This window comes from Crocodylus siamensis, chromosome 5, assembly GCF_052110815.1.
Source record: "Crocodylus siamensis isolate JL-2025a chromosome 5, ASM5211081v1, whole genome shotgun sequence".
Lineage (NCBI taxonomy): Eukaryota > Metazoa > Chordata > Crocodylia > Crocodylidae > Crocodylus > Crocodylus siamensis.
Window position 1 is genome coordinate 153,083,973 of NC_143399.1, and position 18,830 is coordinate 153,102,802.

The 18,830-nt window shown below is 41.5% G+C and overlaps 1 protein-coding gene across 1 annotated transcript; it reads right to left on the bottom strand.

The window, feature by feature from the left end:
- Nucleotides 1-7,060: 7,060 nt before the first annotated feature.
- Nucleotides 7,061-18,345, bottom strand: NPY (neuropeptide Y). Its single transcript, XM_090049398.1, has 4 exons — nucleotides 18,224-18,345; nucleotides 17,451-17,638; nucleotides 10,837-10,917; nucleotides 7,061-7,489 (listed from the first exon to the last, which is right to left on the bottom strand). The coding sequence occupies exons 2-4, from the start codon at nucleotides 17,636-17,638 to the stop codon at nucleotides 7,465-7,467; spliced, it is 294 nt and encodes a 97-aa protein (XP_089905524.1). The 5' UTR covers nucleotides 18,224-18,345; the 3' UTR covers nucleotides 7,061-7,464.
- Nucleotides 18,346-18,830: the final 485 nt, after the last annotated feature.

The following is an 18,830-nucleotide window of genomic DNA, read 5'->3' on the forward strand; positions in this document are numbered from 1 at the left end:
GATTTTGAGATCCGGACATAGACAGCTTTAAATGTTTTTCTACATAGCTCTAGGTAGCAGGGACTCGTGAGTGCTGCGATGCTGGGGTGCATGGAGCGTCCCACAGAAGCACGGGGGACTCCCCAGCGTGCTTGGCAGCAGACCCAGAAGTGGACCAGACTTCTGGGTCTGCCGGAAAGCGCACTGGGGGCCTCCCCCAGGTCCCCCCTGGCTCTATGACTGGTGCCTCCTGGGTCTGCGGGGGCACCCAGGGTCCCTCTGTGGTTGATCCCATATCTTGCATCTATAATATTTTGGAAAGGTGTATCCAATTCTTTCCAAAAAAGAGAGACTAGCAGGAGACTGACTAGGAAGCCAGTCACTGCAGCCAGCCAGTACCTTTCACATGCTGTTACTTCCAGAGAGACAATCACAAGAGGGACAGAAAGTCTTCACAGAGCCTTATACACTGTTTCTCCATCCCTCCCCCCATGAACAACTCATGCACCCAGCGGCAGGAGCACAGCAGTGGGAGTGCAGCTGAGGGAGCAGCAGGAGAGTGGTGGCAGTAAGCAGGGAAGCTCCCACAGCTGCCACCAGCGCTGTTGGCAGTGAAGGGGGGGGTGGCGAGCACCAACCAAGGGTCCGCGACCACCTGCAGCCACCATTGGCAGTGTCAGAAGCAGCCAGCAGGAATTGTGGACTGCCTGCAGACACCACCAGCGGGGTGGTGAGCAGCTATCACTCGCAGGCACTGCTGACAGTATTGGCAGCGCCTTTTTGTGGGGGGTCCACCGCCACGTGCAGAGGCAAAACTTTTTGGATGGTCTTGTTTCATTTCAGAGATGTTTTGGAGCCTTCCCTTTCTTTTCAGATTCAGTGTTTTGGGTGCCAAAATGCCTGAAACACCTCCAGAATGAAATGGCTGCCAAAATTTCACACAGCCCTTTGTCTTTATGCCCTCTCTCCCTGACTGCCCATACACTGCTGCACTGTGCAGAGAGGCACTGCTGCAAAGGAGAAAATACTCCCCTGTACATAGAGAAAAGTACAATTGCTTTGTTGGCTTCCTATTCTCCTCTATTCTAAGTCCCTTTTGCCAGGGGGGTGACTGTCTCATGGAAATAGAGGAAATAAAGATCATACTCTTCCCATACCCTCCATTACTCTAGTACCAGCTCTCCAGATTCAATGATTCAGGAGTGGAGGTGCACAACATTTGAAAGAAGAGCTTTTCAGAAGAAAGGAGATTGGAGGAGATATAGAGGGCATGGAAAGCTCAACTGTAGGTGGATCAGCTCTGCAGACAGTGGCCTTAATAACAAACCAGTTTAACTTAATAGAAAGAGTCCTTTTATGTTATTAAACCACTGACTCTCAACCAGTGTGCTGCCACACTCTGGGCGCCTTGAGAACTTTTCAAAGGTGCCCTGACATGCGGTGCTTCCACAATGTCAGCAGTGTTAGGTGTGCAAATATTAGTTATAAAATAAACCCAGGGATTGGTGGTGCAGGGCACTTATTCAGCACCCAGGACCAGAGAGAATGGGGGTGGGGAGCACCATTCTGCTAACCCCATTCACTCTCCCTTCTGCTAGACATATAGTTGGGTGCAGTCCTGCACTGCTTAGGTCCTGTGGCCAGGTAGAGGCAGTGCAGGGTTTCTCCTTTTACTTCAAAAGCTTCTGGGGGGGTAGGGGAGCAGAACACCAATCTGCCCACTCTACTCACCATCCCCTCCCACCCCCCATACACTTACTGGGGAAGCACTGCTCTGCCCAGGTCCTATGAACAGGCAGGAGCAACACAGAGCTTCCCCTACTGCAGCAAAGACTTCAGGGGGAGGGGGGGACAGAGGAGATCCTGATACCCCATCAGAGTTGGCACCCAGGGCAGGTGCCCCCTCACCCTACCCTAGTTATGCTCCTTCCAGAACTTTCAATGAGGAATCCGTGGTGTTAAAAACATTCTGACCTGTTGTGATCTTTCTGAGTTTTTAGAACCAGAAAAAACTGCTCTATTATACTTTTCCATAGTAAAAAATGAGTGAAAACTAAGAACTAGCATTTCCTGAAGGGTGCCTCTCATGTAATGCGAAGTGCCTCCAATCTAGTGAGGGGTTTCTTGAATCTAAGAAGAATGAGAACTGCTGTATTAGATAGCACATGAGAGAAAGGAGGGCTGAGAAGGTGAGGAAGGGTTTTGTTGCATGGTTCCTTCATCCCATATAGAAGAGTTAAGAGTGCAGTGTTGCCAACCACAAAAATTCAAAAATCCTAAATTGGATCCTATAAAATCAGTAGATTGCCCCCAAAATCATGGAGGAGGGGTCTCTTCTTAGGAAAAAAGAATTACAAATGGCTTGTTTAGGTTTTTTGTCCTGTCTTTTTATTTATGATTTTTTTCTTCCCCTTCTACTGTGCACGTAGGACAATAGCATTGCTGATTCTCCTAAGCTGACATGCTCTTGGAGACTGCTATGCTTTCACTAGCTGCCCACTGGTGCAAAACCTTCTCCTCAAATGCTAATCTAGCCTGACATCTGCCATGTCTCACCCCAGCTATTAATTGTGCATCCCCAGCCCACAATTAGTTCAGCTTGTCAGCACCTCTACCAATGATTTACTCCCACATCAATTAACTATGTCCCCAGCTCTGGCTGTTTTCCCAACTCTGACCTCTAGTCAGCCCCTTCCAACTCCACCTCCGCAGCTTTTGAGGTTCAGCACCCCCTCACTGAAGCCTGGAGGGAGGATGCAGAGTTTCCCTTTCTGTCCCTACCCAAACCAGTACTGTCGAGCAGAAGAATGTGGGGGAATGGCAGTGAGTAAACAGAAAGGGAGGGAGCAGATTTATAAGAGCTGCCCTGTGGAGCTCTTTCTGCTCCCCCTTGAACAGTATCAGCTGTTTCTTCTCCCATCGTACCCCATCTAAAACTCCTTTCAGCTTCTGAATGGATTTCAGCTTGCCTCCTAGAGCTGTCCTGATCAGCTTGTCCCAGCAGAAAATGGGAAGAGAGACCGGCAGCCAATGAGAGAGGATTTTTTTCAATCTCACAAGGCTGAAATTCAAGTGAGGAAGCAGGAGGAAGTATCATCTAATGTTTTCAACTCCGGCTTCATTAGCAACATTGAGGGAGTCAGGTTGATGAAAAAAGGAAATTCCAAGTTTGTGGGGAAAACTGGCAAGAGTGGAATAGAAGATTGTCAGATTCTGAAAAGATGGGATGGGTTGGGTTAGGTTTTTAAGGTGGGGGGAGGAGAGAAAGAGAAATAATTTTCCTCTTCTCTTACAGACCAGTCTTCAAAGTTGGGAACAGTTAATGAAGTATCAAGGAAATATTACCGGAAGTAAAAGCATCTATTATAGAAACATATAGCAACAGAACAATGTAAAACTATATAATCGTAAAAATTGTCCTGTCATTGAAACGTTTCACACCTACCTGCACTTATTGTGAATCTCAGGCTCCCAGGGAATGAAGTAGGACATTTTGCCAGTTTTCATATTTTATTGTAAGTCTCTTGCTATTCAATTTTCCTCTTACACCTCAGCCTCCTGGAGTTCTCAATCTCAGCTTTTGGATTTTTTGAACTAACATCTTGTTATGTGTATATAGGAGAAAAACCATGAACCATAAAGGCTCAAAAAAACAAGGGAAATGAAAAGGAGCCAACACTTAATATTTTGCTATTACCTTATGCTTTGGGGTAGTGTGACTTGATTTTGAATGTTGTGGCTTAAGAAACTCAAAGCAGGAGGTACACAAGGAATGGCAGTTTAGTTCCATAGATACAAATGGTTCAATACTGTGTTTGCTCTGGACAAGACACAAGAAGATTTAGAAAGAAAATTCCAGACCTGTATTGGTGTGTGTTTGGGTATACGCATGCACACATGCACTTTTTGTATATATTCTATACCAGGTTGATTGCTTTGCTGCTACCAACCATTTCTCGATAAAACAATTAGGTAAATAAATGCAACCACTTAGAAATTTATCCAGCTTTTCTACACAGGTGTCTGTTCCCTAAGATGAAGAAAATTCACATAATTGAGAGGAACTGCACAGAGTATGCAATTTGTGCATATTCTTCTTCTGTAACCTTTCTTTTCTCCACTAAGACATGTATGAAAGATAATGAGAGACAGCTTTAGTTTGACAAATAGAAAAGTGGTTTGACTCAGGCCAATCTCATCTAATTATGGTCCCAGAATCAGTAATGTATATAGCATACATAATGCATATACAAAATGCTAACACAATATATGTCTTCTTAAATTCAGTTTTTGTAAGGAATGCATTATAGCAAAGTCTAGAGTCTAAACTAATCAAGTGAAAGTATAGCTGTTGAAAACATAATTTGCTGATTAAAATGAAATTCAGGTGTTTTCTTTCAATGAAAACTATTTTCATTCTATTAAAGTAAACATGACATATAACAGCTGGCAAATATTGAGAAGCAGCAGAATGTTAATACTTCTCAAACACATCCAGAGTGTACTTTGAAAGATAAACCACTTAAATGTATTCGTGCTTTCCTAGTATTACAACATTTGGGAAACAGGTGTGAAGTATATAGTAAATCCAACTTTCAAACATGTTCATTCACACAGTACATATGCAATCATTGGTAATGTTCAAATACTAAAGAACATGGATTCTGTGTTACCTTCTGTGAAGTGCCTAAAATTACTCAAGTGACTATAGACAATTTTGAATACTTAGGGCTAGATATAATGAAAGATTTATATACCTAGAATCATAAAGATTAGTGTTGGAAGGGACCTCAGGAGACCGTCTAGTCCAACCACCTGCTCAAAGCAGGATCATCCCCAACTAGATCATCCCAGCCAAGGCTTTGTCTAGCTGGGTCTTAAAAACCTCCGAGGATGGAGATTCTACCACCTTTCTGGGGAACCTGTTCCAGTGCTTTACTACCCTCCTAGTAAGAAGTTTTTCCTAATAACTAACCTAAATTTCCCCTGCTATGACTTAAGACCATTGCTCCTTGTTTTGTTCTCTGCCACCACTGAGAACAGTCTACTAGCTCCAATTGTAGGTGCTGCATTACCCTTGGCCCCTGGCGTGCAGTCCTAAATTCAGAGCTGGGCACCTCACATCCCTCTGCAGCATGTGAAGAGAATTAAGCACCTCAAAATGGGGTTTAAAAAAAAAAGTGTGCTGGGTGAGAAGCCACTTAGAGATAATCAATAGAGAACTTCAAGGACAGGGCTGTGTTTGAACTCCTACCCCTCTTTTGACCTTTGGCTTGTGACTCAGAGCTGCAAAGGAGGCATCTCCATTCACTCAAGAACTAGAACCTGAAGTCCTCCACCAAAGGAAAACACCTACAAGTATTTTTTGAAAGAACAGAGCAGAGGTCACTCTTTTAAGAATTCAGCTGCAAGGAGGACCTGCCTGTCTTCTACGTACTGGCCCAATGATGACAGCACTCTCACAGGAAATGGGACACAGGTTCTACTACCTCCTTGAGTTTCTCTGGATTGGAACCCACATATCCCATGAGACTGCCCAAATCTCCAGGTAGCAACCTCTGCCCCTCCTGTTGAAGCTAGACCACTGTTAAGAAAGGAATGCAGGAGTCAAAAGGCCAGGAAGAGCAAGCTCAAGCAGGCATCTCACCCTAACTCAGTGGTCGGACTCCCAGCTGAATAGAGTTACAAGTTCTGGCCCCCAGCCTTAGGTTTATTTCTAGTTTTTTATCCAGTTACTTTTTAACCTAGGGGGAACATACTACAATCCCTGACTTCCTACTTCCATGCCGAGTATCCCAGCCACTAGCCTACAGAGTCAAGCTCCCACTTGCTTATTTCCTTTCTGGCCTAACACACCTTACATTCTTGCTGTACAATGGTGTAACTTCAACAGGAGGCTGGAGGGTGCCTCCCCATCCAGCCTTTTCATTAGACTGGTAGTTATAGCACTTGCCTGTAGAGGAGAATGTGAAGGAAAATGTGATCTGGCATCCTTGCAGCCTAAAAAGAGCCTAGGGATCTTCTTCCTACTTTCTGAGCAAGTGCTCTAAATCACTGTGTTCTTACATAAAAGCCAGGCAACAACAGTTGCTCCTGTTGCCATATTTTTAAATGTAAGTGGTTGTGGCTGCTTTGTTTTGTGCTGAACTCAATGCTATCAGGATGCACTTGACAAACTCAGAGCATACCTAGTGGATTGGACTCCCTTCAGGAGATAAAGCACTGCTCTGCCTAGTTCTGTATCCCAATAAGACTTAAGCACAAGGTAGGCACCTAGTCATTTAGATCAAGGCAGCTCTGCACACAGGAGAAAAAAGGCAAAATGGCAAGTATCTAGGGAAGTCCCCAGTTAAAAGAGGCATTGAGTGCATTTAGATACTTCCAGAGTTAGGCAACCTCCAAGCAGGGATTTTTAAATTACAATTTTGGATCTAAAGTACACCAATTTTTGCATCTCCTGCTGATGTCAATGAGGGAACAACGTATAGAATATGTTCTTATTAAGCTGTTTTGAATTAAAATATGATGGCTCTTCCAGCTCATAATACCTCAGTAACTTCCCCTCAAGGTTAATGGGAATTTCACAATGTAATAATGGAAGAATGGTCTCTAAAAAAGTATCCCTACTGGTATATCTATCTGATTAAGGTTTTCTTTGTTCTTAGAAAAAAGGAAAGGTTGCACGGGCCGAAAACCTCGTAATGCATGTGGTGCAGTTACGTAGGACTTTGTCAGCAGGAGTTGATTCCGCATACTTACCAATGAAAAATAAACACAATGTACTTCTTTCTAGTACAAATACCTCTAATCATATTCCTATGTTATTTGGAAGTGACATTAATCTTTGCCACTTGGAATGTAACCAAAACAAAAAGACTATATTTAAGTTAAAACTCTGAATCAGTCATGAGGCTTTTAGCAGAACTAACTGTCCATAGAACTTCTTTGTATTTGGAAAATGCTATTAAATTTAATATATTGGTCTGTGCAAGTACTAATGTTTGCATATGAGGATTATAAGAAAAAAAACAGTATTCAGGCTACTTTATTTTTCCCAAATCATGTAATGTATAATAAATGTTATGAAACTTAAATAACTTTGTATTAATCAAAATGGTGAAGTTGGCTTAAAGACTTAAGTAAAAGTTGTCATTATCTAACTTGTTGCAACAATTACTGTAATATTTGTGAAATTATCACTGTGCGTGCTACTTTAGACTGCAGGGAGGTTGTAGTTCAATTTTAATAGTTTAAAACAAATCTTTACCAGTAATAGTGTTATTGTTTTTCATTTAGTATGTTACATTTTGGAATGCACAAATAATTTATTTAAATAAATGTATATACAAGTATGACGACAGAAAACTCTACAGAATTCAGTACAACGACTGCATGCACTGAGGAATGTTAAACTCCAATTTATCTTAGAGCAATGAAATATGCATTGAAAACTAGCAAAAGGTTGACGATGCATTGTAATTTCCATCACCACATAGAAGGGTCTTCAAACCTGTAACACATATTATGGATTAAAAACACATTAAATATGTTAGGAAGTCTTTTTTAAAGCCTTAAGGCTAGAATCAAATAGAAGTTTCGCTAACTAGTGATATTTAACATTTAAAAATTATAAAAATTTTCACTTCAATGAAACTGACATTTTTAGTTAGTTCACATTTTTACTGTGATCTTTGAATATTGCAGTGCTCATCTTGAAAATGTGTGGAAACTAGATTAAATCCACACCCATAACTATAAAAATGCACCCTGCAGTGCTGTTGCTGCTTTGATGCTGTGACTTGTTAGCACTAAAACTCATTGCAAAATGATATTATATGAATAGATAACACTTATTGCATCTCTCCTCAAATACAATGCCATGTTAAGATATAAATGTATTAGGAGACATTTTAGCTCTAAGCAGTAAGATTGACATTTTTCAAAAGAGGAGTTTTGCAAAAGTAGTCAAGCTATACAGCTCCTTTCCCACAATTTAGTTTCTTCAAAAACTCAACCTGAAGTAAGAGCAATAACTACAAAAGTTTTACGGTGGGTATTACAGTTCAATATTTTAGCAAATTTTTAAACATGACAAGTAAATTCTGAGGAAAGAATTTCACCTTTCATATTCGTGTATGCAGATATTTGTCCTCTGTGCATATGGAAGGATATAACTGAGACAGACTGTACACATACTTCATGATCTACAAGATGAAAACCAGGGCACTTGCACAAGATTTTAACAAGGGAGCTATTCATATAATAATCAATATTTCCCTTTATTCCCCTGAACTTTTACTTCCTACTGCTCTGGGAGGTTTTCTGTTTTGATGGCCATATATACAGTTTTAATTCAAGACACTTATTTCTACTATTATGTGTGTGTAAGGGGATTTACGACCTACGTGTAATTCTATTCTACCTTACTATTCTACCTGAAAAACAGTTACTATAAAAGGTGGATGGATTTTTTTCCTTCCCACTGTTGGAGTTTCTGGGGTTTTGTTTGTTTGTTTGATGAATAAACAGATGGCATTAATGAAATTTCAGGGACTTGAACATAGTGGGATAGGTTCACTTAGACAAGGATCTCACTTTCTCACTGTTAGCTAGCAAGAATGTGGGCACCAACAGTGACCCAGCTTGTCTAAATGCCATTCAGCTGTTTGTAACACTACATCAATTTGGTGAAAAAGATCGTTTGTACACAAGTCATGAAATGTGGCCAACTACTATGGATACACCCACAGGAAATTCTGTTTATTGTCCAACTGGCAGCATATGCATCTGTTTATTAAATATATCCATAATTAGATTGCTTCAAGCCTACAACTACTTCCAAGCAGCTTTTAATTTTTTATTAACATTGCTTTATCTTGCTGTTATTTAGACGATTCTATCCAAGGGTTTAAAACTAAAAATCTCTTCCTTCCAGTTCTTCCACTTCAAGGGCATGCAGATTTATTATTTTGCTAATTAATTTTAGGCTATCAGCATAGGTCTATTATGCTTATATTTATTATAAATAAAGCACTTGTAGCACTTGTGACTGGGTAGGGAAGAGTAATATGGAGAACTAGATTATTCTACTTACAATGCTCCTTGGATAATTAGCACTGCAAATCACTAATATTTCACTACAGTTTAGATATTATATAAATGAGTATACATTAAAATGAATGGGCATAAACATCTGCACATACGCTACCACTAGGTGCTCTTCATCATCATAATCATAACCTGGTACTGTCACTCTGAAGAAAATATTTTCCTGTATTTAGGTCACTGTCCCTGAAGTCCACTGAATGAACAACTGAGATTGATGTAATCTGGTATTCTGGTGACAGAGAACTTCCTGGACTGGGCTCATGTTACATGTATACTTAACATTAGACAGGTGAATATTCTTGTTGATCTTGGTCGCATTGACTTATGGAGCAGAACTGGTTTTAGACTTAGGGTTAGGGGGTATATTTGCATCTTATATACCAGTGGTTTTCAACCTTTTTTCAACTGATAGGGTACAAACCCCTGTGTAAATTTCAAATGGAGGTGCAGACACCTTTGAATTGTAAATGTGGGTATTCACATATTTTTGATTGATCATAGTAATCTTTCAAGGACCCCTTAGACATAGCCTACAGATCTCCACGGGTCCACAGATCACAAGTCGAAAACTACTGCTACACACTAGTGACATAGCTACCGTAAAAACAGTTTATTTCTACAACAGAAGTGTTATCAACAAGCTTTTCAAAAGGACCAGTCAAAGTTTACATTGTGTATGTTCTTAACAAGGATTAAGATCACAGGAAAATAAGATTGGAAAGGACCCTCTAGAAAAAAAAATATTTCCCATCAAAAAAATAAACTTAACTGAATTGAGGGGAAAGTATAATTTTTCAAGACTGTTAAATTTCAGCCATTATTGCAATAGCATATTTTATAACTTACATACAAAAATCACCTAAATGAACATAGGCAGAGAGGCTGAAATGCATCCCTGTGAAGAGTGACAGCAGTATTGCAGCCATGAAGTACCACTTTTCCCCTCAGTAATCAAGTTCAAGATGGATTACAAGACATGCCTAGACTTTCTAGCGGTCCTCTACAGTTATAATATCATTTTGTAGCTATTAAAATTATACTGATATCATTAATTAAAACTGTAAATCAAATCAATTACTATGGTGTTTTGAATGGTGTCATGAAAAATTAAGACAAATCATGGGCTTTCAGATTTCTGACTGACAAAAGTAAAAATGCATAACTTACAATCTTATGATTTTTTTCATGTAGGCACAAAACTCATGAAAAATGTTATTTTTTAAAGATAGTTGCAGTATATAATCTCCATGCAGATTAATATTTTGTTTTCCTACTGAAAACTATTGTTAAGGGAAGCCAGGATTTCAGAAAGTAGAAGTATAATTTAAATCAACAATTAACAGGGAAATACTGTATGCCTCAAATTGTTCCTTATGTTTCAGAATAAAGACAAATTGCTGTGACAAGTAAGGGTGGAATTCTGTGCATTTACAAACATTCTTCCCTTCTTTTTTTAATACCAAGTACTGGTCACTGCCAAAAGTATTGAACTACATTACATTTGAACCAGAGGTCTGATTTACCATGGCATCTCCTATGTTTCTAGGCAGCTTGTGGGTTGTGTATGGTTTTTTGTTTTTGTTTCTTTGTTTTAATAGTGGAACATTTTTAATAAAACAGACATTAAAATACAGTATTTTAACTGTTGCTGCTTACATCTTTTCAGCCTATGGAAAATATTTATGAATTAAGTGAAACTGTTACATTTAAGTTTGAAATAAAAATGATCAAAAATACTTCTATACGTACCTAGATCGAGGAACATTTTCCGTGCTTTCTCTCAACAAAAGATCAGAAATCAGTGTCTCTGGGCTTGATCTCTTTCCATATCTATTGAATAAAGAAAACACTATTTTTTCATATCTCTTGCAGATCTTTACTGAGAAATCATATAGAGCAGAAGACTGCTTCAGAAAACATTTTGGTTGAATACAATTTGATTGTATGAGAACATCTCTCTTTCAGCATCGTACTAGCTAGAAGGATAAATATGTTGAGTGATGAAACCATAAAAAGGTGCATCTACACTGCTCAACAGCGCTCTCAGGGATGGCTGTTCCAGAGCTGCCTCACCGCCCTCATTTCCCAGCTGCCAACAGTTGCATGTTGGGCTTCAACCTGGCTATAGGGCATCTGCCTATGGATGCTATTGGGATCTCTATGGGCTTCAGAATGGCCCCTCAAGTTGACCCCAGAGCAACTTCACGATCACCTTTTCAGCTTTGGCAGATAGGAGAGGGAGTAGGTAGCCATGGTATGGCATCCTTCCACAAGATCACCATGTAAGAAGTGTAAACATGCCCAGAAAGACTCCTCACAAAGAGGGTTTTCCATAATTACCTTGTATATGCTACATGATGAAATTTGGACATTCCTAACCATTTCTTTATGTGATAGTCTTGATTAATAATCTAAACCAGCTGAAACTTTCAGTCTTTTTAGACTCAAGCACCTCTCATTAGATTCAAAGCACCTCTTGGAAAACGCCAGCCCTTAATTTTCAGTCACTTTCTTACTACAAAAAAATAATAAAGATGTTTTTCTGTTAAAAGAACTCAGAGACCACAATAGGTCAGAATGTTTTTAGCACTATGGATTCCATTTTGAAGTCTCTGGGTATATTTTGTGAATCATGTTTGCATACTTGTTACTACTGTTAGGTGTGCAAACATGATTCACAAAATGGCACCTGAAGCACCCTTGAAACCATCTCAAAGCACCCCAGGGTGCCTTGGCATCTAGACCAACGCCTCTTACTGATGTGTGCATGTGAGAAGGGGAGAGCATGACATCGTATCCACAGTATACAATCCTTTCCTGCAAATTCAATAATAAAAAGTATAATGTATTACAGGCACCAGCTTTTCAGAAGTTGCTATGAATCAACCTTTTTAAAATCAGTTCTCCTTAGGTTCTTTCTCGCCCCCAAAAATTAAGTTACCCAAATTCATTAGTAATTTTTTTAAAAACTTGGACATAGCATATGGGTTTTCTGTTTTCATTTTTCTTTTTTTATTTTAATCATCATGTCTTTTCAGTAACATAGTATGGACAATTGTCATCTGGCTCAACCTTCATTCAATGTATATGACAAATGTTTTCTATTTCTGCATTTGAAAAGATGTGAAGAACCGATTATTTAGTAGTTAATAGGAAAAAACAAGTGCAAATCCTGTTGCTCATGAAGTAACTGGCCCTCCCTTTCCCTGTCCTGAAAGCAGTAGCAATCATGAGCAATCAGCTTGACAGGTTCTCCATCACTGCAATGAATCATTAGATTAACTCAATTAATGATAACCGCAAAAGAACACTTCCATCGCTGAAAAGGATTAAGATCACAGTTTATGATTTGGCTGCATACCTGGCTGAAATCCTAAATGTAAATGTAAAATGTAAATGTAATGTTACAGGCAAATACTTTCTATGTGCATGGTACAAAATCCAGGTCCCACTGCAGTCAAATGCAGACAGAATATTGAGTGAGGTAAGGACTTTGTCCATTGCCCGTAAGGTGGTTCTTCTCTTTACATTGCAGAAAATAAATTTTCTAAAAAAAATTCTCGATATGATTTATATGTTGATTTTCACTGTATATGTAAACACTTGGTTTGTTGTCATTATATTTAAATGACTGCATCTCTTTTCATTGCCTTAGTCATTTTAGAATGTTATCCATACTTCAGAAAGGAAACAGTATCAGTTTCAAGGTTTCAAAGCAAAATTTCTAGATATAAATGAACTGAAAATGAATATCTGAAAAGAACCAGCCATACATAGTGAAATGCTATTAGAGTAATGCAATCAAGCATGATGCCGAATCAAATGCCTTATGCTTCATCAACACAAGTCTTTGTTTCTAGTCGCCTACTCCAATTAATATGGATATGACCATGGCCTCAACTAAGGAAGAATCTAATTCCCCTCATTAAAAAGATGTGTTTTTAAAGAAACTGATCTAACAAATTTAAAATGTCATCCAGCAGCCCAGAGTCTGACAAAAGTAACATTGATCTTGATGAGCATTTTTTTCTGATTAAGGACTAGAGAGTATCACTTGCAAAAAAAAAAAAAAAAAGATACATGGGTCAGATCAGAAGATACTTACTTGATACACACAGGCCCTGGACAGATGAACAGTTTACACAGATATATTTAATATTAGCATTTATTTAGAGAGTGGAACGACAATTCAAACCCCTAAATCAGGAGAACTTCACACAGTCCAATGGACTAAAAGAATTTAGGGTAAAACTCTACCAGTATAAGTTACATTAGTTTAGGTTTGGTCTGTCTACATCCATCCTGGAGTAGCCATTTGCAAAGGCAAACAGGCTACTGAATGTTTCGCTGCTGCCTAATGGTGAAGAGCAGCAATAACTGCCTGGAATAGCTGCCCATAAGATTCACCCTGGAATAGCTGCCCATTCTGGCTCTTATAGAACTTGTGCAGATATAGGACACCAAAGTAAACCACTCCAGGGTATATGTTTATCTGTCCTGGGCCACAGCCTCCCTGACTCCCATTCTGAGGTACACAGAGTTTGTCTATTTCCTAGCCAAGGTTACACCATCACAGAAGGTACTGTTGCAACTACATCAAACCAAAAGAATCAGTCCACTTGGGAAAAAGAACAACAGAAGTTAGATCCTATATTGTTAAATGTTTGAGCCTCAAGTATTTCCCACCATTCCTGTTATTTAGGAGACCCCTTCTCATTGTACTAGAACAAAAACAAGAAAAACCAACTGCAAACCAGGGCTGAACACAAAAGAATTGGTTGCCACTGGAGAAAATCCATTGTAAAGTCTTTGTGCCACAGGAGAGGATCTTTTCCTCCTACCTGTGTGACACAATTCAGAGACATTAGAATTAAAATAGTTCAACTAATTATTCACTAGTTGAAAAATATCTGAAGCATCTCTTTCCTAAGGCCTTAAAAAACAAGGCAACACTTGCCAGTACTGTTTGGTGGTCAGTTTGAGACATTAAAGCCCAGGAGGTTTTCATAACGCACAACTCCAGTTGAAATCATGTGGATTTGAGGGTACACGTAATTTCCTAGGAGTATCTCAAGTTGGGCAAAAAAAGCCTCTTTTGGAAATTTAGGCCTGAGCATTCAAATCCTACCGAACAGAAAACAAGAGTGCTCTTGGTCTGTTGCAGGAGGTGTTCAGAATGTTGCAAGATCAGGCCCGCACGACAAAAAAAAGAGGGTCTGCATGTAATAAAAGCTTTTTTCACAATGACTATTTTGTGAGCGTGTGAAACTGAAATAATCTGGTATTACTAGAAACCCATATTATCTAAACTAGTTCAGATATATCTAACCCTACAGCCCACCCCAAACACACACAAGTACCCCTCCAGAACACCTTAATCAGAGATTCTTCCAATGGAAACATGGAAAAAAGTTTCACATACAAGGGCAATTTGTGATATGGCTATAGGCAGCCTAAGGGATAACAGATGGCAATGATCACCTATAAGGGAAATGAAAGCAGGAAGGGAAAGGTTAGGAATAGGAAGTTGCAGATAGCATGAAGTGGCAAGGTGATTGTAGGAAGGCAATTGCTCATAAGTAGCAGGTGCTTCAAAGGGAACACAGGAGCTGAAAGGATGAGACAAGGACCCAAGGGTATCGGAAACATTGGAAGAAATGAAAAGCAATCCTAGAGAGAGGTGTAGTGAAGAAGGACTCTGTGGGCAAATGGAGGGGACAGCAGATATGGATAGCACTAAACCCTTAGAGGGACAACAAAAGACCTTGGTTAGGGCAGCACAGTACAAAGAGGGATAAGGCATGTAATTACTCATGGCAGTCAAAGGAGCACCACACAAGATAAGCAGGTAATAGAAGAACAAACAGAAAGCTCTGAATTTCTTCAAACACATTCACTAATACCTCAACATGTGTTTGGTGAGCTGCAAGTTTGCAGTAGGGCTACCGGGCTCCAGGGCCACAGGAAAGGTGAGAGGTCAGATGCAGCTTGCTCACACTCACTCACTTGTGCAAGGGGAAGTACTGAGCCTATCTCCAACCCTCTCTTCCTGCTTTAAGGTCCTTCTAATTCCTGAGCTGCTGGCATCCACAGGCTTAGAACCGGTCTTTAAAAATTAATGTCATCTAAGTACTAAGTAAAATTATCTGAAGTTTCTACTGGAGAGCTTTGTCTTTGAAAACACTCTTCACCATGACAGATCAAAAATTCTAAAGGTATCGTGGGTACAAATATATAAAATAGAATATTACGCTAGTTCCTAGGTCAGCTGTATGCCACAATATTTTCTTACTGCAGTAGCAGAAGTTTCCAAGAGTAAAAATGAACTTTCCAACTGCAAGCAGTTTGCTCTGGTACCAATAGTGCACTGACCAAAAAAAACCAGTCCATCTTTATTTTTGTTTTTTATTAAGTCCCATTTAGGACTCCATTCACTCTTCTGATTATAGTGTAGTCCTCTCCAGAAAATGACATTGTGACATGGTTCTATATTAACTGTCTCTCAATTCCAAACAAAGCTACTCCCTTTAAAAGTTAAATGTTGTTTTTTTCTTCTAACTGCCACCTAGAATACAAGGCTCCAATTTGTTTGTTTGTGGGGGTTGTTGTTTTTTTGGGGGGGTGGTTAGGGGTCTGCTGCATACTTTATCCTCAGTAAATATTTTGGTTAATCTAGTCTATTTATTATGCACACAATAGAATGAAATCTAGCTTGCTCTCTTAATTATAGATTGGCTTTGCAGAATAAAGATTAAGAAGAATACACCTTTATTTCTTGGCACTAAAGGAAGCAAAAATAAATATGAAATGCATGCAAGCAGTGGGTCTACTGAATCAGGTTATAACATTTTTATGTGGTCACTTCTCAAAATAAAACAACAGCTCAAACATTATCTAATGATTAAATCAGCTGACAGAGAACTTGCATCTGACACGTGAGATACGAAAGAAGAGGTAGGAGAGATCAATGTAAAAACTCACATGTCTGAAAGATGGAAGAGATGACAGGCAGAGTGGAAAGATAATTTTGTCAGGTGCCAGAGGTCCAGATGAAAAGTTATCAGATCACAGGCTAACATGAGTACCATATATACAGAATAGCAAACTGAAGATGTGTCTTTAAAAACGTGGGGCTAAAGAGCAGTTTTGTTGCAAGTCCCTTCATCTGCCATCTCTGACATTGGTGCCATACCAGACAATGTCATCATTTTGCTGGGAAGGCTCTCAGTTAAAAGATATCCTTCCTTCTAATTTAATTCTTCAGACTTCAAGAGGACACAAACCAATGAAAATTTAATTAGAGCTATCTCGTCCATTTCTGATACTAAACAAATTGAATGATAATTCAAGCTTTTCTGGGCCAAATGCTGTTCAGGGGTCTCAAGCAAAGTGCATTTCTCTGTTAACCAGAGGAGCTAAATTGGACTGACTCTTCCAAATAAAGGGATTTACTTGGAACTTGGCTGTACACCTGGCTGTATTTTTACCTTTCACTTCAGTTTAACTTTTTACCAGACTTCTACTAGTTAGGCTCAGTCCTAGATCCCTTTTCTAAGGAAAGGAAGGTTTGGTAGGTTTGCGTTCTGGTGCAACTTTTTCTTCAGTCGTACCTACTAGGTTAAGCAGCTGTTAAAAAACACAGGATTTCTGAATTACTACAGGACTTCAACAAGAACACATGTAAGTTCTCCAAGAAACTTATTAGACGTAGTACTCACAACGGAAGTGTAAAAGTGGTTTTCTTCCTCTGCCTCACACTTTCGTGCTCCAAGTTGGTTATATTTTATTTCCCTCTCTCCTGTGTCCTACTGCTTATGTTCATGTCCAAACTATGTGTGTTAAAACCTGACAAGACTGAATGAAATCAGGCTCAGGTTGATACAGCTCTTTTCCTTCCATTACTGTCCGCATCTTCTGTGCTTAAGCTAATGAAGTGGCGAGCGTTAAGAGTACTGACAGGGCTGTTTTACATCTCCCCCAGATTCCCAATAGACCATGCTCAGGACCTTATGCCAAGTCTCAACCTGGAGCAGGGTGAGATGGCTGTATTTTACACCTGGCTGGTGTGAAGAACCCATCATTCATAAGTCATACTGGAGTTCAAGCAACACTCCACATAATGTTGATTGCCGACTGCTGTATATAGGGAAGAAACTTCTCACGCAGAGAAGTGTCTGACACATTAATTTATTTCCCCTTTTTTCTAGGGATCAAGATTCAATTCTCCCGTGAGTCACCTTTTGTCCCATGTTTCTTACAGACCTGGAGAAGAGGTATGCTGAGGAATACAAAGGTCTCCTCCCCACAGGACAGCCTAGCCTAATCTACCCTCCATTGCCATGCTGGGATGCACATTGCCTTACCTCTGCCTTGTGATGAGGTTGATGTAGTGCCTCAGTGCCGAGTAGTATCTGGCCATGTCCTCTGCTGGTGCATCCTCTCCAGGATTGTCCGGTTTGGATGGATAAGCCTCTGCCAGTGTCCCCAAGCAGATCAGCAAGGACAGGGCAAAAGTCAGCACGGACAGCCACAACCTCATGGTTCCCTGCATCTGCACAACACGGGGGGTTGGGGAAAAGCAGCGGAAAAGAGCATTAAACTGTATGCGTGTGGGCAAAACTTTGTGAAAGGAGACAGAAGTCAGCAGGCACCGCACTGCTTTTCTCCTCAGAAGATCCCCCGGCCAAGCGCTCCGGGCTCACGCCCGCCCGGCGCAGCCAGCAGCGAGGAGCTGTCCGGCGGCCTGCTCCACATGCAGAAAGGCTTGGCGGGCAGCCGAGAAAGTTTGAGCGCCTTCTCTCCAGCCCGCACCTTGCTGAGGGGACAGCGCAGAGCCTCGCTCACCTTACTCCTCCGGGAGTCGCTACCAGCTACTTCCACAATTGGATTTTGGGGCCGGGGGAAGCGGCAAACTGCGGCCGACCCAGGAGGGTGCAGGCATTAACCCCAGGGGCCGGTTGCAGGGGGGCGCGCTGGGCAGCGCCGGGCTTGGGGCGGGGCGGGCCGCTGCGGCGGGAGCGGGGAGCGCCCGAGGCTGCCAGCTCGGCGCAGGAGCGGGGACAAGTCCTTCCCGCGCCCCGGGACGGGGGAGCGGAGGCTCGGGCAGGGCGGGCTGCTCGGGGCCGCCCGTACTCACGTTGCTGTCGGGCAGCCGAGCTCTCCCTCCTCCTGCAGCCTCTCGCCCGTGGCTCGGCGCTGCTGTGTGCAGCTCCGCGCCTCGCCCGGGTTTTTTATGGCTTGCCCGGCGAGGCGGGAGGGGCCTCGGTGGCTCCGGTCCCACCCCGCCTGCGCCCAACCCCGGCGCGGCGCGGGCTCCGGCTGCCCCTCCGGCGCCCCCGCCCTTCCCGAGCGGGCTCGGTGCCGGCCCCGCTGCTCGGGCCCGCTCCGGCTCCGTGGGCTTGCCCGTGCCCCTTGCACCGACTCCAGCCCTTGACGGAGGACCCAAGAAAACCCGGCCTTGGCACCCGGGTCCTATGAAAACCCAGAAACTGGCCCAGCAAAACGAGCAGGCGCTGGGGCCGCCAGCACAACTACAGGAGTTTAGGGTGCCCAGGAGAGCTGAGCCAAGATTGCGCCCTGTGTGGACATGCACATCCAAATGAAAAGGGACCTCTTCCCCTAGAGCAGGGGTTGGCAACATTTTGGGGCAGAATGCCAAACACCCCTGCAACCTCGACTTGGAAGATGTTGGTGTGCCAGGGGCAGATGCCAGCTGAGCCAAAAGGGGTCTGGATCCCTGTTGT